This window comes from Coregonus clupeaformis, chromosome 17 (assembly GCF_020615455.1).
Source record: "Coregonus clupeaformis isolate EN_2021a chromosome 17, ASM2061545v1, whole genome shotgun sequence".
Lineage (NCBI taxonomy): Eukaryota > Metazoa > Chordata > Actinopteri > Salmoniformes > Salmonidae > Coregonus > Coregonus clupeaformis.
In genome coordinates, this window is record NC_059208.1 from 56,705,819 (window position 1) to 56,733,111 (window position 27,293).

Genomic DNA, 27,293 nt, shown 5'->3' on the forward strand with positions numbered 1-27,293 from the left:
GATAGAAAGCATTTGGATTCTCCTTAAACTCTGCACATGCAAAAAAAAAAAAAAGGAAACAATGTACATTTCTAACTTTGGTAGCTAAGAAGCTAAGAAGAAACCTCCCTCTAAGAGAAAAAAACGTACATCTAAGAATCTAGGAGAACATGATGCCATCCTACCTTTGTATTCCAGGTGGAAACCGGTGTAGCTGACAGAGCCGTCACTGCGGAAGGCCAGGTGCATGGTGTTGGAGCTGCTCTCGATCCTCTCCGGAAGCTTGCTGTCCTGAAAGCTGCCAATCAGAGGGCTGTTGCTGTCTGGCCCATCATAGATATACAGGAAGTCATAGTTAGGCTCGATGCTGAAACTAGAGAAAGGGAGGGATAGAGAGAGAGGGGGGGAGAGAGAGAGAGAGGGGGAGAGAGAGAGAGAGAGAGAGAAAGAAAGAAAGACAGAGAGAGAGAGATGGGTAGAGAGAGCGAGAGAGCGAGGGAGAGAGAGAGATAGAGGGGGGGTGAGAGAGAGAGGGTGGGTGGTGGGGGAGAGAGCGAGAGAGAAAGAGAGATGGGGAGAGAGAGCGAGAGAGAGATTGAGAGAGGGGGGAGAGAAAGAGAGTGAGAGAAATCAGATCACTGGCAGATGCCTCAGATGCCAGTGTCTACCCAATGCCACAGATGCTAATGAATAGATTCCTCAAATCATCCGTAACCTCTCATCTCTATGGATCAGGGCTGGAGAGCCAGACAACACCATGATATCCCCCTTTAACGCTTGCTAGTGCTCCATTCATTACCCTTATCTCTGCTGTGGGAAAACACTAATGCTAAGGACGCTAACGCTAGGATCTATAAATACCCAGGGAGTGTAATTGCTTTGGTATAGTCAAAGATTAGGCACTTATCCTATTGAGCTGGAAACTCACCACAAAACGGGGACTAACAACTGCTCACTGCCATCCTCTGCATCTCCAAGAATGAATGTGTGTGTGTGTGTGTGTGTGTGTGTGTGTGTGTGTGTGTGTGTGTGTGTGTGTGTGTGTGTGTGTGTGTGTTTGTGTGAAGATTAACATACACACATATTTCTGTAACAGGGAAGCTCATTTACATAAGAGAGATTGGGAGGTGTATTTTCTTATTTAATATTTCTGAAAGAGTATGCTAAGTGATATTACCACACTTCACTGAGCCTGCATCTAAAGCTAAAGGCTCATTGTAAGATAATAGCAATCCAAACATGGGGGGAAAAACTCCTGCTCTACACCATATTAATAAAGTAATTAAATTTTGATAACCATATGTGTTCAGATCTTTTTTTTTTTTTTTTTTGCTTAGCGTCTGGAGCTGTCACTCAACAAACAATTAGCTTGGTTGCTAATTGAATACGCAGCAATGATAATACCCAATTTGGCGACAATGACAATGAAATCTAAATTTGCCACCTTGCCAATGCAATGGCAATGGGTCACTTTTTACAAAATAATATTACTCTGCTGCAGATACAAAGGGTGTCCCCCCAGGGCTTGGTGCTAGGCCCCTTACTCATTGTCATGCCAACCCTGCCAATGCATTGGGACACTTTTTTTTTTTTACAATATATTATTATTAATTTTCTCTATTTTCATTGGGGACATATTTCATGTCTTTTTGGGAAAGAATGGTGTCAGTAATGAAGTGTGTAATGGAAGTCTACGAGACGGAACGGAACAAAAGGATTTTCACCCTGGTTGAGGGCCTGTACCACTGTCCCACTGCCAATAGCCACTGTTCCAATGTGCTGTGTTATTTACTTCCCTTGTGTTGGGGGATAGGACCATTCAAATGAGAAGAGAGAGCAGAGCTCACTTTACATACAAGACTAAGCTGTCTAACTGGTGGAACCAAAATGGCTGCCCGACACTGGTCGCTTGAAAACTGCTGTGTCATCATCACTGCAGTGACTAGCTTTCAACTTGAATATAAAACACTATGCTTTAATAGCAAGGCTAACGAATACAACAATAGACTATACAGTGTCATTTTGATTGTGACAAAAAGGAAACAGCTCCCTTGTCTACTTAGCTTGTTGTTAACAAAAAGGAATGTTCCTGGTCGTGAGACTACGTATTCATTAAGGAGTGACCTGGCAAAATGAGGAGAAACACACACACACACAGAGAGAGAGAGAGAGAGAGAGAGAGAGAGAGAGAGAGAGAGAGAGAGAGAGAGAGAGAGAGAGAGAGAGAGAACAAGAGAGGGGTGTGTGGACATATAAAGCATAATTTCATGTTTCGGAGCTCAATATTCCACTTCATTATCTCAATATCACTGCTGCAGTAGATAGAGGGAAGGAGAGAGGGAGGGCGAAAGCAGCCAATGTACAGTAGCCTCGGAATTCCAACCCTGAGCACCAGCTGAGGAGATGCTCTCTCTCTCTCTCTCTCTCTCTCTCTCTCTCTCTCTCTCTCTCTCTCTCTCTCTCTCTCTCTCTCTCTCTCTCTCTCTCTCTCTCTCTCTCTCTCTCTCTCTCTCTCTCTAGCTGCTGGTAGTGGTGAGGCAGAGGGGGAGTAGGAGGAGCTAGCTAGCTGCTGGTAGTGGAAAGGCAGAGGGAGGAGTAGGAGGAGCTAGCTAGCTGCTGGTAGTGGTGAGGCAGAGGGGGGAGTAGGAGGGGCTAGCTAGCTGCTGGTAGTGGAAAGGCAGAGGGAGGAGTAGGAGGAGCTAGCTAGCTGCTGGTAGTGGAAAGGCAGAGGGGGGAGTAGGAGGAGCTAGCTAGCTGCTGGTAGTGGAAAGGCAGAGGGAGGAGTAGGAGGAGCTAGCTAGCTGCTGGTAGTGGAAAGGCAGAGGGGGGAGTAGGAGGAGCTAGCTAGCTGCTGGTAGTGGAAAGGCAGAGGGGGAGTAGGAGGAGCTAGCTAGCTGCTGGTAGTGGAAAGGCAGAGGGGGGAGTAGGAGGAGCTAGCTAGCTGCTGGTAGTGGAAAGGCAGAGGGGGAGTAGGAGGAGCTAGCTAGCTGCTGGTAGTGGAGAGGCAGAGGGGGGAGTAGGAGGAGCTAGCTAGCTGCTGGTAGTGGAAAGGCAGAGGGAGGAGTAGGAGGAGCTAGCTAGCTGCTGGTAGTGGAAAGGCAGAGGGAGGAGTAGGAGGAGCTAGCTAGCTGCTGGTAGTGGAAAGGCAGAGGGAAGAGTAGGAGGAGCTAGCTAGCTGCTGGTAGTGGAAAGGCAGAGGGGGGAGTAGGAGGAGCTAGCTAGCTGCTGGTAGTGGAAAGGCAGAGGGAGGAGTAGGAGGAGCTAGCTAGCTGCTGGTAGTGGAAAGGCAGAGGGGGGAGTAGGAGGAGCTAGCTAGCTGCTGGTAGTGGAAAGGCAGAGGGAGGAGTAGGAGGAGCTAGCTAGCTGCTGGTAGTGGAAAGGCAGAGGGAGGAGTAGGAGGAGCTAGCTAGCTGCTGGTAGTGGAAAGGCAGAGGGGGGAGTAGGAGGAGCTAGCTAGCTGCTGGTAGTGGAAAGGCAGAGGGAGGAGTAGGAGGAGCTAGCTAGCTGCTGGTAGTGGTGAGGCAGAGGGAGGAGTAGGAGGAGCTAGCTAGCTGCTGGTAGTGGAAAGGCAGAGGGAGGAGTAGGAGGAGCTAGCTAGCTGCTGGTAGTGGAAAGGCAGAGGGGGGAGTAGGAGGAGCTAGCTTGCTGCTGGTAGTGGAAAGGCAGAGGGGGGAGTAGGAGGAGCTAGCTAGCTGCTGGTAGTGGAAAGGCAGAGGGAGGAGTAGGAGGAGCTAGCTAGCTGCTGGTAGTGGAAAGGCAGAGGGAGGCCTCATTTCATAGCTTTAAGTTTAACTTAGAGGCCTATACAGTAGCATCAGCGGTAACATCTGTCAGCTATACGCCACACTATGTAGCCTACCAGCAGTCAAACTTAACCCTGTTTTGACCATTGACCTCTGTCTGTGGGGGACAGCCTTTGCGGCCGCCAAAGGTTAAATAAAAAATTGACACAATTAACAGGACTATTTAGGTGTGAAACACAAGTTCTTCCTTTTTTCTTCCATTAAGTGGCCGCATCAGTCAATGCAGGCTGGGACGTCTAGATACAGCATCTTAAAAGCGGGGAGCTGAGGAAGGCCAACTATGGGTTCATTACTGACAAAGTGAGGAAAGAAATCCAGCTGGGGTAGCTAATTACCCGCCTAAGACATGAATCGCCTCTTAATATAACAGTAATAGCAGTCAGCAGTTACCATTGTATAATCACCTCACGCCCCTTGGTCGTGACAAAATGCTCATTAATGTCCACCTTGGTGGCGGTGTAGAGTGTGTGTGTGTGTGTGTGTGTGTGTGTGTATGTGTGCATGCAGTGGAATTGATAGGGAGAGTAGGCCTTAATCACTTTGGAGGAAACTAGCACCTATTAGCGCCTAAAAGGCTGACACGTTACCTGATGAATGCCAGTGATAGGACATAGTCCGAGTTGACAGCTATTAGCCAATCACAGTCCTTGCTGTGGGGGTAGGGGTGGGGGAAGTTGGGAGACAGGATGAAGCCGTTGGATCCAGTCAAGTTTCCTCCACAGGGGGCTGAAAGAGAAGAAGAGAAGTGAGAAAATGTAACGTGTACTCATTAACTGTCTCTGTTATGCCACAGGGAAAAACACATGTAGTTCTGTGGAGATAAAATGGTGTTTGGGACTGCAAAATTCCGGTAACGTTCCCAGAATTACCAGGTTTTCAGAAAATCTTGGTTGAAAGATTCCCGGAATCAGAAGGGAATACGCGGGAAATCCGGAATCCTCCTAACAGGATTTCTGGAAAACATGGACATTTTTGGGAAAGTTAACGGAATTTTGCAACCATAACAACAGCTGATGTAGTTAGTTTTGAGAGATCAGACGTTATAAGCCACATTAAAACAAGACACCCTTGATCAAGAGATGACAAGAATCCTTGAGGTTTCGTCAAGGTACTTGTTATAAGCACACTATCTCTTTGGATCTGCGTCCAATAAATTGAAATTCATTTAATGTCTTGCCTCATTCAAATGGTTGGAGCACGATGACAGTCAGTCATCTCTAGAGCTTAAGTGCTGCTTGGCGCCAGCAAGTTCTGGCAACACTCAGGGATATTAATTCAATATGTTAACTAGCAGGCAAGGAGGCTGGGGCTGGGTAGCATGGTCTGAGTCTCTCTGCAACACCAACGGGCTGCTATATGATACTTGTCCCAAAGCTCTCCCCTTGTTACAGCTTCTATAGATGAATTGGACTCAACAGAACAAACAGAATACTACTGAGAGGAACGTAAGGTTAGAAAGAGGAAAACTCCTGGACCTACCTGTAAGCACTCACCTCAACAGAAGTCTATAATGAGAGCAAATAGTTTTTCCCTGCTCTGCTCACACATAGTGGTCACGGGAAACCAGTGGCTCTATCTGTTAGTACTCACTTTAATACAACCCCCTGGCTCTATCTGTTAGTACTCACATTAATACAACCCCCTGGCTCTATCTGTTAGTACTCACATTAATACAACCCCCATGGCTCTATCTGTTAGTACTCACATTAATACACCCCCTGGCTCTATCTGTTAGTACTCACTTTAATACAACCCCCTGGCTCTACCTGTTAGTACTCACTTTAATACAACCCCCTGGCTCTATCTGTTAGTACTCACTTTAATACAACCCCCTGGCTCTATCTGTTAGTACTCACATTAATACAACCCCCTGGCTCTATCTGTTAGTACTCACATTAATACAACCCCCTGGCTCTATCTGTTAGTACTCACATTAATACAACCCCCTGGCTCTATCTGTTAGTATTCACATTAATACAACCCCCTGGCTCTATCTGTTAGTATTCACATTAATACAACCCCCTGGCTCTACCTGTTAGTACTCACATTAATACAAACCCCCTGGCTCTATCTGTTAGTACTCACATTAATACAACCCCCTGGCTCTATCTGTTAGTACTCACATTAATACAACCCCCTGGCTCTATCTGTTAGTACTCACTTTAATACAACCCCTGGCTCTATCTGTTAGTACTCACATTAATACAACCCCTGGCTCTATCTGTTAGTACTCACATTAATACAACCCCCTGGCTCTATCTGTTAGTACTCACATTAATACAACCCCCTGGCTCTATCTGTTAGTACTCACATTAATACAACCCCCTGGCTCTATCTGTTAGTACTCACATTAATACAACCCCCTGGCTCTACCTGTTAGTACTCACATTAATACAACCCCCTGGCTCTATCTGTTAGTACTCACTTTAATACAACCCCCTGGCTCTATCTGTTAGTACTCACATTAATACAACCCCCTGGCTCTATCTGTTAGTACTCACATTAATACAACCCCCTGGCTCTATCTGTTAGTACTCACATTAATACAACCCCCTGGCTCTATCTGTTAGTATTCACATTAATACAACCCCCTGGCTCTATCTGTTAGTATTCACATTAATACAACCCCCTGGCTCTATCTGTTAGTACTCACTTTAATACAACCCCCTGGCTCTATCTGTTAGTACTCACATTAATACAACCCCCGGGCTCTATCTGTTAGTACTCACATTAATAAAACCCCCTGGCTCTATCTGTTAGTACTCACATTAATACAACCCCCTGGCTCTATCTGTTAGTATTCACATTAATACAACCCCTGGCTCTACCTGTTAGTACTCACATTAATACAACCCCCTGGCTCTATCTGTTAGTACTCACATTAATACAACCCCCTGGCTCTATCTGTTAGTACTCACATTAATACAACCCCCTGGCTCTATCTGTTAGTACTCACATTAATACAACCCCCTGGCTCTATCTGTTAGTACTCACTTTAATACAACCCCCTGGCTCTATCTGTTAGAACTCACATTAATACAACCCCCATGGCTCTATCTGTTAGTACTCACATTAATACAACCCCCTGGCTCGATCTGTTAGTACTCACATTAATACAACCCCCATGGCTCTATCTGTTAGTACTCACTTTAATACAACCCCTGGCTCTATCTGTTAGTACTCACATTAATACAACCCCTGGCTCTATCTGTTAGTATTCACATTAATACAACCCCCTGGCTCTATCTGTTAGTATTCACATTAATACAACCCCCTGGCTCTACCTGTTAGTACTCACATTAATACAACCCCCTGGCTCTATCTGTTAGTACTCACATTAATACAACCCCCTGGCTCTATCTGTTAGTACTCACATTAATACAACCCCCTGGCTCTATCTGTTAGTACTCACATTAATACAACCCCCTGGCTCTATCTGTTAGTACTCACTTTAATACAACCCCCTGGCTCTATCTGTTAGTATTCACATTAAAACAACCCCATGGCTCTATCTGTTAGTATTCACATTAATACAACCCCCTGGCTCGATCTGTTAGTACTCACATTAATACAACCCCATGGCTCTATCTGTTAGTACTCACTTTAATACAACCCCCTGGCTCTATCTGTTAGTGTTCACATTAATACAAACCCCTGGCTCTATCTGTTAGTATTCACATTAAAACAACCCCCATGGCTCTATCTGTTAGTACTCACATTAATACAACCCCCTGGCTCGATCTGTTAGTACTCACATTAATAAAACCCCTGGCTCTATCTGTTAGTACTCACATTAATACAATCCCCTGGCTCTATCTGTTAGTATTCACATTAATACAACCCCTGGCTCTACCTGTTAGTACTCACATTAATACAACCCCCTGGCTCTATCTGTTAGTACTCACTTTAATACAACCCCCTGGCTCTATCAGTTAGTACTCACATTAATACAACCCCCTGGCTCTATCTGTTAGTACTCACATTAATACAACCCCCTGGCTCTATCTGTTAGTACTCACATTAATACAACCCCCTGGCTCTATCTGTTAGTATTCACATTAATACAACCCCCTGGCTCTATCTGTTAGTATTCACATTAATACAACCCCCTGGCTCTACCTGTTAGTACTAACATTAATACAACCCCCTGGCTCTATCTGTTAGTACTCACATTAATACAACCCCCTGGCTCTATCTGTTAGTACTCACATTAATACAACCCCCTGGCTCTATCTGTTAGTATTCACATTAATACAACCCCCTGGCTCTATCTGTTAGTACTCACATTAATACAACCCCCTGGCTCTATCTGTTAGTATTCACATTAATACAACCCCCTGGCTCTATCTGTTAGTACTCACATTAATACAACCCCTGGCTCTATCTGTTAGTACTCACATTAATACAACCCCCTGGCTCTATCTGTTAGTACTCACATTAATACAACCCCCCTGGCTCTATCTGTTAGTACTCACATTAATACAATCCCCTGGCTCTATCTGTTAGTACTCACTTTAATACAACCCCTGGCTCTATCTGTTAGTATTCACATTAAAACAACCCCCTGGCTCTATCTGTTAGTACTCACATTAATACAACCCCCTGGCTCTATCTGTTAGTACTCACATTAATACAACCCCATGGCTCTATCTGTTAGTACTCACTTTAATACAACCCCTGGCTCTATCTGTTAGTATTCACATTAATACAAAACCCCTGGCTCTATCTGTTAGTATTCACATTAATACAATCCCCTGGCTCTATATGTTAGTACTCACATTAATACAACCCCTGGCTCTATCTGTTAGTACTCACATTAATACAACCCCCTGGCTCTATCTGTTAGTACTCACATTAATACAACCCCCTGGCTCTATCTGTTAGTACTCACATTAATACAACCCCTGGCTCTACCTGTTAGTACTCACATTAATACAACCCCCTGGCTCTATCTGTTGGTATTCACATTAATACAATCCCCTGGCTCTATCTGTTAGTACTCACATTAATACAACCCCCTAGCTCTATCTGTTAGTACTCACATTAATACAACCCCCTGGCTCTATATGTTAGTACTCACATTAATACAACCCCCTGGCTCTATCTGTTAGTATTCACATTAATACAACCCCCTGGCTCTACCTGTTAGTACTCACATTAATACAAAGCTATACCTAGAGCCAAGGGTCCTTTTCTGGTCAGGAAAATCTCCAGGGCCTATCTGTAATTAAAGCACTCACCTATGCAGACAGGAGGGCTGGGTTGCCAGTAGTAACGGTTTTCCACTTGAATACATGTGATCTTCAACTCTCCCTGGAGCTCGTACCCGGGGTCACAGAGAAAGGTGACAGTGTCACCCGGCTCTCGTCCGTCCCCGTTACGACTGCCGTTCATGGGGACCCCCGGGTCTCTGCAGGCGGTGGCCACTGAACCTGGCAGGCACAACACAGGGAGGGAATTAAATCTATGCAGGGGCTTCATGCAATCACTTTGAAGAGTACATGCACAGACATTCATAACACCTTAATGCTGACATGACATTTAATGAGTGTTGCAGTATCCTTCATAGCGACCTTCACAATACATAACCAACAATGTCTCTGAGCCCAATAACATTCCAGAGAATAACCAAAACCTGTACACTCCAGCAGACTGTATGAAACAGACACAGAGAGTATCTTTGCTTTTTTAAGATATACATTTCATAGACTTTTCACAAACAGTAAACCACTCACTTGAGAATTGGATGGCGAAGCCGGACTTGCTGATGTAGAAGTCGGTCTCGAACTGGATGGTGACCAGGTTGAGGGTGCTGTGTATCCCCTCGGGGAGCAGGGAGCCAGACACCTCCCTCAGGGCCATCTCATTCTCAGGAGGACCGTCCCACACCTTCAGGATGTCATGGGACGCCTCTGTATCAAAGGCCAGGAACTGCAGACTGGGGTTGGAAGAATTTAGAAAAAGTTGTTGGAATTTTGCAAACCCTAGGCTGCAGTACATTCTCTTGCAATAAATTACAGAATAATAGAGTAATAACAGAGATGGTGGATAATCATGGAAGGAACTTGAGAAATTTTGCTCAAAAACAGAACGCGTAGGAGATCATTTTTTGTGGATGACCTTTGCTCCTCATGGGGTAAAGGAGGTTTAAATCAAGTCAAATCACTGAATGTCTTATATAAACACACACAGTTTGTTCTGCATTGATATTGGTACAGTATGTTCTACATTGATATTGGTACAGTATGTTCTGCATTGATATTGGTACAGTATGTTCTGCATTGATATTGGTACAGTATGTTCTGCATTGATATTGGTACAGTATGTTCTGCATTGATATTGGTACAGTATGTTCTACATTTAAGGCTTTATTTCTTCTAGTTTTTATCATTCTCCTTTTTTTAATGCAACTAGATACAACATAACATAACGTCCTGCTGTGATGCAAGACCAAGGTACCTGGCTAGGTATAGTGATGCCGTAGAGAAACAATAAGCTATAAGTCAGAAAACTAGGCAGGTAATTGATGCTCGTGGTCATAACACTCCTTCCATTCAGCAGACAGTGCTGATCATCAGTGGAAGAAAATAAAGAAAGTCATGAATAAAAATATGATTTCAAACGAGGTGCCCAACTGGGAGTTGGAACAGGACAAATTGTTCGCCTCCAAGGTGACACTGTTCCGGCTCTACACAAGACTAATAATTTAATATATGATTGAGCATTTGAGTCTCATTAGACTGCCTAGCCCAGGGCTCTCAGACTGAAAACAAAGAGGCATCTGGCATCTATAGACTATACTGGAGAGAGCACAGAGGGACACAGAGCGCCTCTCCTGTACCACTGTCACACCACTGAGCTGAGCCCAACAGAGCCAAGCTGATCTGTACCGCATTGGCCTGGTTACCAATCTATCGTAGTTGCGGAAAATGGACGGTTCAGGTCGGCACGATAATGTGAGCAGACATTCACATCGACGGGGCTGTAGTGGAGAAGGTCGAGAGCTTCAAGTTCATTGGTGTGAACAACACTAAGGACCTATCATGGTCCAAACACACCAACACAGTCGTGAAAAGGGCACTACAACACCTCTTTCCCCCCCAGGAGGTTGAAAAGATTTGGCATGGGACCCCAGATCTTCAAAAAGTTCTACAGCTGCACCATCGAGAGCATCCTGACTGGTTGCATCACCGCTTGGTATGGCAACTGCAAAGTGCTACAGAAGATAGTGCGTACGGCCCAGTACATCACTGGGGCCAAGCTTCCTGCCATCCAGGACCTCTATACCAGACGGAGTCAGAGGAAGGCCCTAAAAATTGTCAAAGATTCCAGCCACCCAAGTCATTGACTGTTCTCTCTGCTACCGCACGGCCAATGGTACCGGAACGCCAAGTCTGGGATCAAAAGGCTCTTTAACAGCTTCTACCCCCAAGCCATAAGACTGCTGAACAGTTAATCAAATGGCTACCAGGACTATTTGCATTGACCGCCTTATTTTATTATCACTGACTCTCTTGCAAGGGCTCAAAGTACACTCACTGGATTCTAACTACACACTCACACATACTACACTGACACCCCAACACACACACACACACACACACACACACGGACACACACACAAAACACACACACACACGGACACATGGACACACACACAAAACACACACACACGCATATTGACGCCACACACACACACACATTCACTTTCCTTCACACTCTTCACATACGCTGCTGCTACTCTGTTGTTTTTATTGTGTTACAAATGTTCCTTTAGTTTATTTAGTACATTATTCTTACTTACTTTTAAAAAACAGTGTATTGTTGGTTAAGGGCTCGTAAGTCAGCATGTTGTATTTGGCGCATGTGACAAACAACCTTTGATTTGATTTACTGATGCACTGGACAATGTCTGCTTTCTGGACTAGATGCTCGCTCTTTCAAAGCCATGAAAGTGTATTCACTTTTCTATCAAAGTAATTTAGCAGACACTCTTATCCAGAGTGACTGTCAGTGTATGTGTGTGAGTGTGAGAGAGAGCTGTAACCTTGTACTTTTTTTGCTAGACAGATATAACAAGATAACCTTTGCAGGGCCTTTGCTTGGCTGTTGAAATGAGAGGACAATACACGAAAAGGAGGATACTTGATTAATACTAATTCATTATCAGTAGTACCTAACGATGTTGCCAGAGTCCACCTCAATGATCCAGGTGCAACGGAGGTTGTTGTCGTAAGGGAACGGGTATCCAGGGGACAGGATACGTCCTGAAGACTCGCCTGTGAACTTTCCTCCACATTCAGCTATAAGGAGAAACCATAGAAATAGAATCAGAACATGATAGATATCTAGCTATGGAGAGACCATAGAAATAGAATCAGAACATGATAGATATTTAGCTATGGAGAGACCATAGAAATAGAATCAGAACATGATAGATATTTAGCTATGGAGACACCATAGAAATAGAATCAGAACATGATAGATATTTAGCTATGGAGAGACCATAGAAATAGAATCAGAACATGATAGATATTTAGCTATGGAAAGACCATATAAATAGAATCAGAACATGATAGATATCTTGCTATGGAGAGACCATAGAAATAGAATCAGATCATGATAGATATCTAGCTACGGAGAGAAATAAAATAAGATACTGTAGCAGTTTTGCAGTGACGTACATTCAAAAACCTAAATATATGCATATACATGGATGCTGTATTCGCATAGAGGCCTCCATGGACAGGAACACAGTCACATGCACGCACCCACGCGCACACACACACATGTACTCACACTGTCTCTCTCACACACTCACACAGCTGAGGGAAAATAATTAGTGGCTGGCTGGCAAACAAATGTAACACGTCTACCGCTCCTCATGCGAATGTGAAGCCTTGCCGTGTGAATCATCTCAGTAAATCAATAACGCCCCACGAGAGTGTTTGCAGACTGCTGGTGTGCGTCCCAAATGGCACCCTATTCCCTATGTGGTGCACTACTTTTGACCAGGACCCATAAGGCTGTCAGTAAAATAAGCAGCCAGCCCAAAACCATCTCTTACAGTGTGGCGGTGCTGTGGGGGCAGTGTGGCGGTGCAGTGTGACGGTGCTGTGGGGGCAGTGTGGCGGTGCTGTGGGGGCAGTGTGGCGGTGCTGTGGGGGCAGTGTGGCGGTGCTGTGGGGGCAGTGTGGCAGTGTCAGCCTCGGACCCCCCCAAACCCAGAGTGATGCAGTGGCCCGCCACCTGGAACGAACCCAGCGCTGATCATGAGGCCTGCTGACTGCTTCTCTAGCTGACTGCTTCTCTAGCTGACTGCTACTCTTGCTGACTGCTACTCTTGCTGACTGCTACTCTTGCTGACTGCTTCCAGGGCTACTGAGGCTTACATAACCTGCTCGTTGTCAGTCTGCCCCCGCTATCACTTTAAAACCAACTTTAAATGGCCATCTCTCTCTGTCTCTCTTTCTCTCCCAATCGCTCTGCCTCTCTCTCACTCTCTGTACTCCCACCATCTCTCTCTCTCTTACTAATTTATTATCTCTTTCTCTATCACTCTGTCCTCCCACCATCTCTTTCGCTCTCTCTAACTCACTTATTATCTCTTTCTCTCTGACTCGCTGTCCTCCCACCATCTCCTTCTCTCCATCTCTGTCCTCCCACCATCTCCTTCTCTCTCACTCTCTGTCCACCCACCAACTCCCTCTCTCTCACTCTCTGTCCTCCCACCATCTCCTTCTCTCTCACTCTCTGTCCTCCCACCATCTCCTTCTCTCTCACTCTCTGTCCACCCACCAACTCCCTCTCTCTCACTCTCTGTCCTCCCACCATCTCCTTCTCTCTCACTCTCTGTCCTCCCACCATCTCCTTCTCTCTCACTCTCTGTCCTCCCACCATATCCTTCTCTCTCACTCTCTGTCCTCCCACCATCTCCTTCTCTCTCACTCTCTGTCCTCCCACCATCTCCTTCTCTCTCACTCTCTGTCCTCCCACCATCTCCCTCTCTCTCACTCTCTGTCCTCCCACCATCTCCCTCTCTTTCACTCTGTGTCCTCCCACAATCTCCTTCTCTCTCACTCTCTGTCCTCCCACCATCTCCTTCTCTCTCTCACTCTCTGTCCTCCCACCATCTCCCTCTCTCACTCTCTGTCCTTCCACCATCATCTCCTCTCTCACTCTCTGTCCTCCACCATCTCCTTCTCTCTCACTCTCTGTCCTCCCACCATATCCCTCTCTCTCACTCTGTCATCCCACAATCTCCCCCTCTCTCACTTTCTGTCCTCCTACATCTCCCTCTCTGTCCTCCCACCATCTCCCTCTCTCTCACTCTCTGTCCTCCCACCATCTCCCTCTCTCTCACTCTCTGTCCTCCCACCATCTCCCTCTCTCTCACACTCTCTGTCCTCCCACCATCTCCCTCTCACTCTCTGTCCTCCTACCATCTCCCTCTCTCTCAGTCCTCCCTCAGTCCTGGTGGACTTCAGGACGTTTGGGCTTTATTATTAATGGAGCCCACATCTGCATTTCCTTTCAGCGGCTTCATTTGCATAATCCGTCTACATGACAAACAATGGATGCACAGTTCAATGAAGATTGAATAACAAGGTTCAGATCGCTAGTTGATTTATACTCAACATTAGAGATGTTTTTAGATACCGGAGCGAGAGAGAAGAGAGAGAGAGAGAGAGAAGCCCCCATCCCGCTTACTCCCCCTAGTCTTAACCAACATCCTATGGAGCTCATTCCTCAAAAGGCAAACGTTCAATCACACATCATTGGCTGCTCAAGGGTGCTCAATCACATCTGATTGGCCACTTACACATCTAAAATCAACAGAAAAGAGAGATAGCAGACGGTAACTTGCTGCTGCCCACTTAATCATCCTATCAATTTGACGAACACTGACATGATGCTAAATGTGTCCTGCTTGGAGTACTGTACTGATATTCGGTTGATACAGCATGTTTTCTCTAGCCTGCAAAAACAACCCTGGGACAAGTTTTTATCTACGGGTTGGGTATCCTGAATATTATTAGTGAAATAGCGTGCTGTACGCACTATAAGTAATCTACTAACTTAAAACCAGGGGAAGCAAGACTTTTTATATAATAGATCTCTTGCCTGTGAGAGTGGTCCTCTGTAGCTCAGCTGGTAGAGCACGGCGCTTGTAACGCCAAGGTAGTGGGTTTGATCCCCGGGACCACCCATACACAAAAAAATTTATGCACACATGACTGTAAGTCGCTTTGGATAAAAGCGTCTGCTAAATGGCATATTATTATTATATTATTGCCTCTTGTTTGCTTTTACACTACATGACCAAAAGTATGTGGACACCTGGTCGTCGAACATCTCATTCCATAATCATGGGCATTAATATGGAGTTGGTCCCCCCTTTGCTGCTATAACAGCCTCCACTCTTCTGGGAAGGCTTTCCACTAGATGTTGGAACATTGCTGCGGGGACTTGCTTCCATTCAGCCACAAGAGCATTAGTGAGGGCGGGCACTGATGTTGGGCGATTAGGCCTGGCTCGCAGTCGGCGTTCCAATTCATCACAAAGGTGTTCAATGGGGTTGAGGTCAGGGCTCTGCATAGGCCAGTAAAGTTCTTCCAGTCAAGTTATTCTGGTCTGGTCTGCACTCCCCTAGCCTGGTTAATACAGTATGCAGAGTAGGAGGTGCATGGGTTACCTAATCTGGTCTGCACCCCCCTAGCCTGGTTAATACAGTATGCAGAGTAGGAGGTGCATGGGTTACCTGGTCGGTCTGCCTCCTAGCCTGGTTAATACAGTATGCAGAGAGGAGGTGCGTGGGTTACCTGGTCTGGTCTGCACTCCCCTAGCCTGGTTAATACAGTATGCAGAGTAGGAGGTGCATGGGTTACCTAATCTGGTCTGCACCCCCCTAGCCTGGTTAATACAGTATGCAGAGTAGGAGGTGCATGGGTTACCTGGTCTGGTCTGCACCCCCCTAGCCTGGTTAATACAGTATGCAGAGTAGGAGGTGCATGGGCTGCAGCTTAGATCATTATGACAAATGGGAGCTCTTTCCTTCTGTGGTTAACTTGACATGAAGAGAGAAGAGGAGGGGGGTTGTGCTGCAGTCCTGTACTGCTAGGTTAACTGGGAAAGGGACCGTGTCCTTACAGTAGTTGAAAGTAGATGGGAGAGCCGTCTACCAATCCGCTATGCTTAGAGTCAACAGTTGGTCCTGATCGGTCACATTTTCCTTCGTTCCCTCACCAATGCAAGAGGGCAGGGCGTTGTCCCAGGCGCGTCTCTCTCCGGTCATACACTTGAGCACTCCGCTGCCGTGCAGGGTGTAGCCGGGGTTGCATCTGTAGGTGATGGTGCTGCCAGAGAAATGTCCCTGGTCGTTGACCTTGAAGCCAAACTGGGGCACCCCAGGGTCTTCGCAGTGGGACAGCTCAAAGCCTGGAGGAGGGGGGAGAGAGAGAAAGAGAGAAAGAAAACAAAATCATTCAAGTGTATTTATAAAGCCCAGTTGTCACAAAGGGCTCTACTACAGTAACCCGACCCCAAAGAACAAGCGGAACCACAGTGGCTCTGGAAAACTGCCTAGAAAGAAGGCTCCTCCTCCTTCTGACAGTATAGGACAAGGTCACAATGTCACACATTTGGGTTCCAATCTGTCATTTTTAGTTATTTCCGTGCTGCTTGCATTGCATGTACATGTATGTCGTCAGGGGCTCGGAACAGAGAGAATGTAAGTTAGGGTGGTCATTAGGGTTAGTCATTCCGGCGTGAGGATCCGACTGGGCCCACGGGCAGGGATGGGGGCCTGTGCTAAGCAGACAGAACAATTAGGATGAATCACTTGGTTAATTTGTCTAGAACTTTCGGTCGGTACAGGAGTAGTGTGGGCCGGCTTTCTGTCAGAGACACTTCCTGTTATTATCGTCTCCTAATCGTTTTCGTTTGGCCCTCATCATCACACGCCATCATAATTACACTGAGAGAAACAGGACAGAAATAATTACGCTGTTCTTTTTCCTTGTCTTTCAACGCGCCACCCCACATCTTAACAGCTGACAATTTCCTATTTGCTGGTTTGAACTCTGCCCTGTGATATGAAGAAGGACGCAGCCAAGCTAAAATGAGACGCATCCCTCTGCCCTCTCATCACAATGACAGGTACCTTTCAAAAAACAAAACCCTCATAAATGCATAGCACCCAGTTCCATTTGCCTCAAATTAAGTGTAGAGCCTGAACATAATGTTTGACACAGCACTCAGACTACTAAGCAGTCACCATGACGGCAATGCTCTATACCCTGACAAAAAAACAGTAGCCATGACGGCAATGCTCTATACCCTGAGATAAAAACAGTTGCCATGACGGCAATGCTCTATACCCTGAGATAAAAACAGTAGCCATGACGGCAATGCTCTATACCCTGAGATAAAAACAGTTGCCATGACGGCAATGCTCTATACCCTGAGATAAAAACAGTAGCCATGACGGCAATGCTCTATACCCTGAGATAAAAACAGTTGCCATGACGGCAATGCTCTATACCCTGAGAAAAAAACAGTTGCCATGACTGCACTTAACATAGTGTGTGGCGGAGGCAGGAGGGCACTGGGACTGACTAATGGTGGCATTTTACACCTAGCACAGTGATTACACGTTCAAATCAAAGTTTATTGGTCTCGTGCACAGATTTGCAGATGTTATTGCTGGTGCAGCGAAATGCTTATGTTTCTAGCGCCAACAGAGCAGTAATATCTAGTAATACAATAACAAGACACACGGAATCCAAAAGTTAGAAAATAACAAGAAATGAAGACATAGCAGAACGAGCAATGTCAGAGACCAGAATATAAACATATATGTGCTGTATAAAATTTTTGATTTATATATGTATATACACATGTTGATTATGTTGATTACAGGTAATTGTCTGTGTAGATTCACGCGCAGAGCGTGGCAGGTGTTTATTACGCCTTCACAGAAGGCAGGAATCGTGGTCACAGGCAGGCAATGGTCATACACAGGTAGGCAAACAGGCAGGAGAATCAAAAACTAGGACTGAAGACTATAACTGGTTCTCACAAACGAGCTAGGAAAAGGCTTAGTAGAGTCAAAACGATCAATACCTCACAAGGCACAAACAGAATGACCTGAACTAAATAAGGAGTTGATGAGACCAGGTGAGAAACTAACACAGGTGAAATCAATGAACAAAAATGAAAGACAGGGCTACGTTCAAGAACACAAAGAAACAGGGCTATGTTCAAGAACACAAAGAAACAGGGCTACTTTCAAGAACACAAGGTGAACTAAGAAAACAAATACAGAACCTTTTTCTTTTTCTTTCATTTCCCCATTTCTGTGCTTTACATGGCATTCTGGTGGCTGAACTGTGTTGGCCTCGCCGCCTACGCCTATTCCCTATATAGGGCACTACTTTTAACCAGGGCCCATAGAGTAACCCATAGGGCTCTGGTCAAAAGTAGTGCACTATGTAGGAAATAGGGTGCCATTTGGGACTCAGCCCCTGGGCTTTCACTGACCTTTATGATGCAATCAAACAGCTAATCCTGCAAGTGGAATGAAATCTCCCACCAGACACAGATTTTGTAGATTTCAAATGAGATAGCCCACCAGCAGGTTAATCTTTCTTTTCTCTCTCTCAGAACTAACACACTAACACAGGCTAGCTGTGTTTTTATGTGTCTGTGCTAATACAAAGTCTGATTTTGTGTGGGGGGCTAGGACGAGGTCAACAAAGACCAGCGTAGCGGCTCTATTTCAGGTAATTGATACTACCTTGGACCAAGCTGTGGTTTAATCCCTTAAATCCACTCCAGGCTGTCAACAGATTTCTTTAAATCCTAACTCAGATGGAGAGGCTGATACGAGTGGGAAAATAAGTGATGATGTGATTATACACTGAGTATACCAAACATTAGGAACACCTTCCTAATTATGAGTTGAGCCTTTTATTAGGGTCTTATCTAAATCAGTGTGTCTGGGCAATCAATCATAGGATAACCCACATCCCTCTCTGGATCATTAAGAACCAAGGTAACATTTTATAAAAACGTTAAATAATAAGCCATTAGTAGATCATTTATAACTCATATGTTACAATTTGTAAACAATTTACAAATGTTCAGCAAATCATTAACACGCCTTATAATTGCTTGATAATTAAAGTTATTATAATTACTATTAATATTCATTCGTCTTTGTGTTTATTTTTTACTCTTAAGCAGTAATTATTAGTCAATGTCATGTCTATTTTTGTGGAACTCTCTGTGGAAATGTTAAGTTGGTGTTTATTGTTTAATTAAATCTGTAAAAACGAAATACAATCTTACAAAAAAAAGAAAGTTATTATAATAAGAGTTACCAGAACCACTGCTCTCCGACTAGTTGGTAACTTACTAGAGTACGACCAGCATGAAGACTGGTTGGTAATTTACTAGAGTATGACCAGCTTGAAGACTGGTTGGTAACTTACTAGAGCACGACCAGCTTGAAGACTGGTTGGTAACTTACTAGAGTATGACCAGCATGAAGACTGGTTGGTAACTTACTAGAGTATGACCAGCTTGAAGACTGGTTGGTAACTTACTAGAGTACAACTGGCTTGAAGACTGGTTGGTAACTTACTAGAATACGACCAGCTTGAAGACTGGTTGGTAACTTACTAGAGTACAACCAGCATGAAGACTGGTTGGTAACTTACTAGAGTATGACCAGCTTGAAGACAGGTTGGTAACTTACTAGAGTATCGAACAGCTTGAAGACTGGTTGGTAACTTACTAGAGTGCGACCATCTTGAAGACTGGATGGTAACTTACTAGACTATGACCAGCTTGAAGACTGGTTGGTAACTTACTAGAGTACGACCAGCTTGAAGACTGGTTGGTAACTTACTAGAGTATGACCAGCTTGAAGACTGGTTGGTAACTTACTAGACTACGACCAGCTTGAAGACTGGTTGGTAACTTACTAGACTACGACCAGCTTGAAGACTGGTTGGTAATTTACTAGAGTATGACCAGCTTGAAGACTGGTTGGTAACTTACTAGAGTATGACCAGCATGAAGACTGGCTGGTAACTTACTAGAGTACGATCTGCTTGAAGACTGGTTGGTAACTTACTAGAGTACGACCAGCTTGAAGACTGATTGGTAACTTACTAGAGTACGACCGGCATGTAGACGTGTTGGTAACATTACTAGAGTACGACCAGCATGAAGACTGGCTGGTAACTTACTAGAGTACGACCTGCTTGAAGACTGGTTGGTAACTTACTAGAGTAACACCAGCTTGAAGACTGGTTGGTAACTTACTAGAGTACGACCAGCATGAAGACTGGTTGGTAACTTACTAGAGTATGACCAGCATGAAGACTGGTTGGTAACTTACTAGAGTATGACCAGCTTGAAGACTGGTTGGTAACTTACTAGAGTACAACTGTCTTGAAGACTGGTTGGTAACTTACTAGAATACGACCAGCTTGAAGACTGGTTGGTAACTTACTAGAGTACAAACCAGCATGAAGACTGGTTGGTAACTTACTAGAGTACGAACAGCTTGAAGACTGGTTGGTAACTTACTAGAGTACGACCATCTTGAAGACTGGATGGTAACTTACTAGACTATGACCAGCTTGAAGACTGGTTGGTAACTTACTAGAGTACGACCAGCTTGAAGACTGGTTGGTAACTTACTAGAGTATGACCAGCTTGAAGACTGGTTGGTAACTTACTAGACTACGACCAGCTTGAAGACTGGTTGGTAACTTACTAGACTACGACCAGCTTGAAGACTGGTTGGTAATTTACTAGAGTATGACCAGCTTGAAGACTGGTTGGTAACTTACTAGAGTATGACCAGCATGAAGACTGATTGGTAACTTACTAGAGTACGATCTGCTTGAAGACTGGTTGGTAACTTACTAGAGTACGACCAGCTTGAAGACTGATTGGTAACTTACTAGAGTACGACCGGCATGTAGACGTGTTGGTAACTTACTAGCGTATGACCAGCTTGAAGATTGGTTGGTAACTTACTAGAGTACGACCAGCTTGAAGACTGGTTGGTAACTTACTAGACTACGACCAGCATGAAGACTGGTTGGTAACTTACTAGAGTACGACCAGCATGAAGACTGGCTGGTAACTTACTAGAGTACGACCTGCTTGAAGACTGGTTGGTAACTTACTAGAGTACGACCAGCTTGAAGACTGGTTGGTAACTTACTAGAGTACAACCAGCATGAAGACTGGTTGGTAACTTCCTAGAGTATTATCAGCTTGAAGACTGGTTGGTAACTTACTAGAGTACGACCAGCTTGAAGACTGGATGGTAACTTACTAGACTACAACCAGCTTGAAGACTGGTTGGTAACGTACTAGAGTACGACCAGCTTGAAAACTGGTTGGTAACTTACTAGAGTATGACCAGCTTGAACACTGGTTGGTAACTTACTAGACTACGACCAGCTTGAAGACTGGTTGGTAACTTACTAGACTACGACCAGCTTGAAGACTGGTTGGTAATTTACTACAGTATGACCAGCTTGAAGACTGGTTGGTAACTTACTAGAGTATGACCAGCATGAAGACTGGCTGGTAACTTACTAGAGTACGACCAGCTTGAAGACTGGTTGGTAACTTACTAGAGTACGACCGGCTTGAAGACTGGTTGGTAATTTACTAGAGTATGACCAGCTTGAAGACTGGCTGGTAACTTACTAGAGTATGACCAGCATGAAGACTGGCTGGTAACTTACTAGAGTACGACCAGCTTGGAAGACTGATTGGTAACTTACTAGAGTACGACCGGCATGTAGACGTGTTGGTAACTTACTAGAGTACGACCAGCATGAAGACTGGCTGGTAACTTACTAGAGTACGACCTGCTTGAAGACTGGTTGGTAACTTACTAGAGTACGACCAGCTTGAAGACTGGTTGGTAACTTACTAGAGTACGACCAGCATGAAGACTGGTTGGTAACTTACTAGAGTATGACCAGCATGAAGATCTGGTTGGTAACTTACTAGAGTATGACCAGCTTGAAGACTGGTTGGTAACTTACTAGAGTACAACTGTCTTGAAGACTGGTTGGTAACTTACTAGAATACGACCAGCTTGAAGACTGGTTGGTAACTTACTAGAGTACAACCAGCATGAAGACTGGTTGGTAACTTACTAGAGTATGACCAGCTTGAAGACAGGTTGGTAACTTACTAGAGTACGAACAGCTTGAAGACTGGTTGGTAACTTACTAGAGTACGACCATCTTGAAGACTGGATGGTAACTTACTAGACTATGACCAGCTTGAAGACTGGTTGGTAACTTACTAGAGTACGACCAGCTTGAAGACTGGTTGGTAACTTACTAGAGTATGACCAGCTTGAAGACTGGTTGGTAACTTACTAGACTACGACCAGCTTGAAGACTGGTTGGTAACTTACTAGACTACGACCAGCTTGAAGACTGGTTGGTAATTTACTAGAGTATGACCAGCTTGAAGACTGGTTGGTAACTTACTAGAGTATGACCAGCATGAAGACTGATTGGTAACTTACTAGAGTACGATCTGCTTGAAGACCTGGTTGGTAACTTACTAGAGCACCGACCAGCTTGAAGACTGATTGGTAACTTACTAGAGTACGACCGGCATGTAGACGTGTTGGTAACTTACTAGCGTATGACCAGCTTGAAGATTGGTTGGTAACTTACTAGAGTACGACCAGCTTGAAGACTGGTTGGTAACTTACTAGACTACGACCAGCATGAAGACTGGTTGGTAACTTACTAGAGTACGACCAGCATGAAGACTGGCTGGTAACTTACTAGAGTACGACCTGCTTGAAGACTGGTTGGTAACTTACTAGAGTACGACCAGCTTGAAGACTGGTTGGTAACTTACTAGAGTACGACCAGCATGAAGACTGGTTGGTAACTTCCTAGAGTATTATCAGCTTGAAGACTGGTTGGTAACTTACTAGAGTACGACCAGCTTGAAGACTGGATGGTAACTTACTAGACTACAACCAGCTTGAAGACTGGTTGGTAACGTACTAGAGTACGACCAGCTTGAAAACTGGTTGGTAACTTACTAGAGTATGACCAGCTTGAACACTGGTTGGTAACTTACTAGACTACGACCAGCTTGAAGACTGGTTGGTAACTTACTAGACTACGACCAGCTTGAAGACTGGTTGGTAATTTACTACAGTATGACCAGCTTGAAGACTGGTTGGTAACTTACTAGAGTATGACCAGCATGAAGACTGGCTGGTAACTTACTAGAGTACGACCAGCTTGAAGACTGGTTGGTAACTTACTAGAGTACGACCGGCTTGAAGACTGGTTGGTAATTTACTAGAGTATGACCAGCTTGAAGACTGGTTGGTAACTTACTAGAGTACGACCAGCATTTAGACTGGTTGGTAACTTACTAGAGTATGACCAGCTTGAAGACTGGTTGGTAACTTACTAGACTACGACCAGCTTGAAGACTGGTTGGTAACTTACTAGACTACGACCAGCATGAAGACTGGTTGAAAATTTACTAGAGTATGACCAGTTTGAAGACTGGTTGGTAACTTACTAGAGTACGACCGGCTTGAAGACTGGTTGGTAATTTACTAGAGTATGACCAGCTTGAAGACTGGTTGGTAACTTACTAGAGTATGACCAGCATGAAGACTGATTGGTAACTTACTAGAGTATGACCAGCTTGAAGACTGGTTGGTAACTTACTAGAGTACGACCAGCTTGAAGACTGGTTGGTAACTTACTAGAGTACGACCAGCTTGAAGACTGGTTGGTAACTTACTAGAGTACGACCAGCATGTAGACTGATTGGTAACTTACTAGAGTATGACCAGCTTGAAGACTGGTTGGTAACTTACTAGACTACGACCAGCTTGAAGACTGGTTGGTAACTTACTAGCTACGACCAGCATGAAGATGGTTGAAAATTTACTAGAGTATGACCAGCTTGAAGACTGGTTGGTAACTTACTAGAGCACCGACCAGCATGAAGACTGGCTGGTAACTTACTAGAGTACGACCAGCTTGAAGACTGGTTGGTAACTTACTAGAGTACGACCGGCTTGAAGACTGGTTGGTAACTTACTAGAGTACGACCAGCATGAAGACTTGTTGGTAACTTCCTAGAGTATGACCAGCTTGAAGACTGGTTGGTAACTTACTAGAGTACGACCGGCTGAAGACTGGTTGGTAACTTACTAGAGTACGACCAGCTTGAAGACGGTTGGTAACTTACTAGAGTACGACCAGCTTGAAGACTGGTTGGTAACTTACTAGAAGTACGACCAGCATGAAGTTGGTTGGTAACTTCTAAGTATTATCAGCTTGAAGACTGGTTGGTAACTTACTAGAGTACGACCAGCTTGAAGACTGGATGGTAACTTACTAGACTACAACCAGCTTGAAGACTGGTTGGTAACGTACTAGAGTACGACCAGCTTGAAAACTGGTTGGTAACTTACTAGAGTATGACCAGCTTGAACACTGGTTGGTAACTTACTAGACTACGACCAGCTTGAAGACTGGTTGGTAACTTACTAGACTACGACCAGCTTGAAGACTGGTTGGTAATTTACTAGAGTATGACCAGCTTGAAGACTGGTTGGTAACTTACTAGAGTATGACCAGCATGAAGACTGGCTGGTAACTTACTAGAGTACGACCAGCTTGAAGACTGGTTGGTAACTTACTAGAGTACGACTGGCTTGAAGACTGGTTGGTAATTTACTAGAGTATGACCAGCTTGAAGACTGGTTGGTAACTTACTAGAGTACGACCAGCATTTAGACTGGTTGGTAACTTACTATAGTATGTCCAGCTTGAAGACTGGTTGGTAACTTACTAGACTACGACCAGCTTGAAGACTGGTTGGTAACTTACTAGACTACGACCAGCATGAAGACTGGTTGAAAATTTACTAGAGTATGACCAGCTTGAAGACTGGTTGGTAACTTACTAGAGTACGACCAGCATGTAGACTGATTGGTAACTTACTAGAGTATGACCAGCTTGAAGACTGGTTGGTAACTTACTAGAGTACGACCAGCTTGAAGACTGGTTGGTAACTTACTAGAGTATGACCAGCTTGAAGACTGGTTGGTAACTTACTAGAGTACGACCAGCTTGAAGACTGGTTGGTAATTTACTAGAGTATGACCAGCTTGAAGACTGGTTGGTAACTTACTAGAGTACGACCAGCTTGAAGACTGGTTGGTAACTTACTAGACTACGACCAGCTTGAAGACTGGTTGGTAACTTACTAGAGTATGACCAGCTTGAAGACTGGTTGGTAACTTACTAGAGTACGACCAGCATGAAGACTGGCTGGTAACTTACTAGAGTACGACCAGCTTGAAGACTGGTTGGTAACTTACTAGAGTACGACCGGCTTGAAGACTGGTTGGTAACTTACTAGAGTACGACCAGCATGAAGACTTGTTGGTAACTTCCTAGAGTATGACCAGCTTGAAGACTGGTTGGTAACTTACTAGAGTACGACCGGCTTGAAGACTGGTTGGTAACTTACTAGAGTACGACCAGCTTGAAGACTGGTTGGTAACTTACTAGAATACGACCAGCATGTTGACTGATTGGTAACTTACTAGAGTATGACCAGCTTGAAGACTGGTTGGTAACTTACTAAACTACGACCAGCTTGAAGACTGGTTGGTAACTTACTAGACTACGACCAGCATGAAGACTGGTTGGTAACTTACTAGAGTATGACCAGCTTGAAGACTGGTTGGTAACTTACTAGAGTACGACCAGCATGAAGACTGGCTGGTAACTTACTAGAGTACGACCAGCTTGAAGACTGGTTGGTAACTTACTAGAGTACAACCGGCTTGAAGACTGGTTGGTAACTTACTAGAGTACGACCAGCTTGAAGACTGGTTGGTAACTTACTAGAGTACGACCAGCATGAAGACTGGTTGGTAACTTACTAGACTACGACCAGCTTGAAGACTGGTTGGTAACTTACTAGACTACGACCAGCTTGAAGACTGGTTGGTAACTTACTAGAGTACGACCAGCTTGAAGACTGTTTGGTAACTTACTAGAGTAGACCAGCTTGAAGCCCTCTCCCGTGGATTCCGGGTCAGAGTAGAACTCCAGCCACAGATGGTTTGAGGTACTGATGAGGGTGAGACCCAGCATGGCTGAGCCTGTAAACGCCCCCAGGACATGAGCAGCGCTGTCTTTACCATCATAGATCTGCAGAGAGAAGAGTTAACTTTAGTTCAAGATCACTGAGTTAAAGACACCATTAAACCATCAACATTTACAGACAACATAACATAGATGACAACAACCAAATTAAACAGATAGAGCTACATAGACACTACATAAACAGATAGAGCTACATAGACACTACATAAACTGATAGAGCTACATAGACACTACATAAACTGATAGAGCTACATAGACACTACATAAACTGATAGAGCTACTGTACATAGACACTATGGGCTTTCAATAAAATAACTGCCAATATATGTTAAATACAGTACAAACAGCAAGGGTAGCTCAAAAATCCACAGGACCTCTCTTTAATAGGTTTTTCCCGTTTCAGGGATATTTTAAAATGTTATCTTTAAGCAAAGTATGTCTTTGTTTTTGTTGTTAAGTATAATAGCCTAGTATTGCATTTTTAGTCTGATTATCATCCCCATGAGAATGTAGGCTACCTGTTAAGAGGTGCTTATGATTTATGACAGGTGAGAGTAGGTCCTTGTTAATGATGCCCATTCTTCATTCAAGGAGAGCTGCTCTTCAGGTAATTATATTGTTACAGAGCTCTGCCAGCTAATACTGAGCTCAGCTGTGTGGCTTGTTCCATTGACACTCTGTCAATTTATAGGCTTTTTGACCTTTTATGCTTGAGTCAAGTTATTGCTATTGCTATAGAGATCAAGTAAGTTTGCTTTTGCAACATAGCTGTATTTTTGTCAACTACTTTTCCATCATGTTTTAGCATTTGTATATTTTGTAATTATAAACTGGGTGGTTCAAGTCCTGAATGCTGATTGGCTGACAAAACATTTATTTGTACTGTTCTAATTACCTTGGTAACCAGTTTATAATAGCAATAAGGCACCTCTGGGGTTTTGTGGTATATGGCCAATATACCACAGCTAAGGGCTGTGTCCAGGCTCCGCGTTGCGTCGTGATAAGAATAGCCCTTAGCCGTAGAATATTGGCCATATACCACACCTCATTGGGCGTTATTGCTTAAATAACCCCTGGATCCAGTCATCACTGTAAAATAAATATCACCTATTTTTGCACCTGAACCTCTGACTCCATTGCCGCTCTATCAGTTTATGTAGTGTCAATAGGTTGACAGGTCTTCTATCTTAACAAGAGGCTTAGTCAAAATAAATCAACACATGGATCAACAATTCTGTTGTTTCATATTGGGCAGTAGCTATAGCCTGGAATACAAATGGAATATCTGAGT

At 44.4% G+C, this 27,293-nt stretch overlaps 1 protein-coding gene across 1 annotated transcript in view; it reads right to left on the reverse strand.

Annotated features, from left to right (window-relative positions):
* LOC121586782 (CUB and sushi domain-containing protein 3) overlaps window positions 1-27,293 on the reverse strand; it is a 759,103-nt gene that overhangs the window by 224,949 nt on the left and 506,861 nt on the right. Inside the window, exons 23-29 of the mRNA XM_041903753.2 lie at window positions 25,891-26,047; window positions 16,029-16,220; window positions 11,959-12,085; window positions 9,518-9,720; window positions 9,023-9,214; window positions 4,370-4,508; window positions 165-352 (exon numbers count right to left, since the gene is read on the reverse strand). Of these exons, the coding sequence (XP_041759687.2) occupies window positions 165-352; window positions 4,370-4,508; window positions 9,023-9,214; window positions 9,518-9,720; window positions 11,959-12,085; window positions 16,029-16,220; window positions 25,891-26,047 (1,198 nt within the window). The remainder of the gene's footprint in view (window positions 1-164; window positions 353-4,369; window positions 4,509-9,022; window positions 9,215-9,517; window positions 9,721-11,958; window positions 12,086-16,028; window positions 16,221-25,890; window positions 26,048-27,293) is intronic.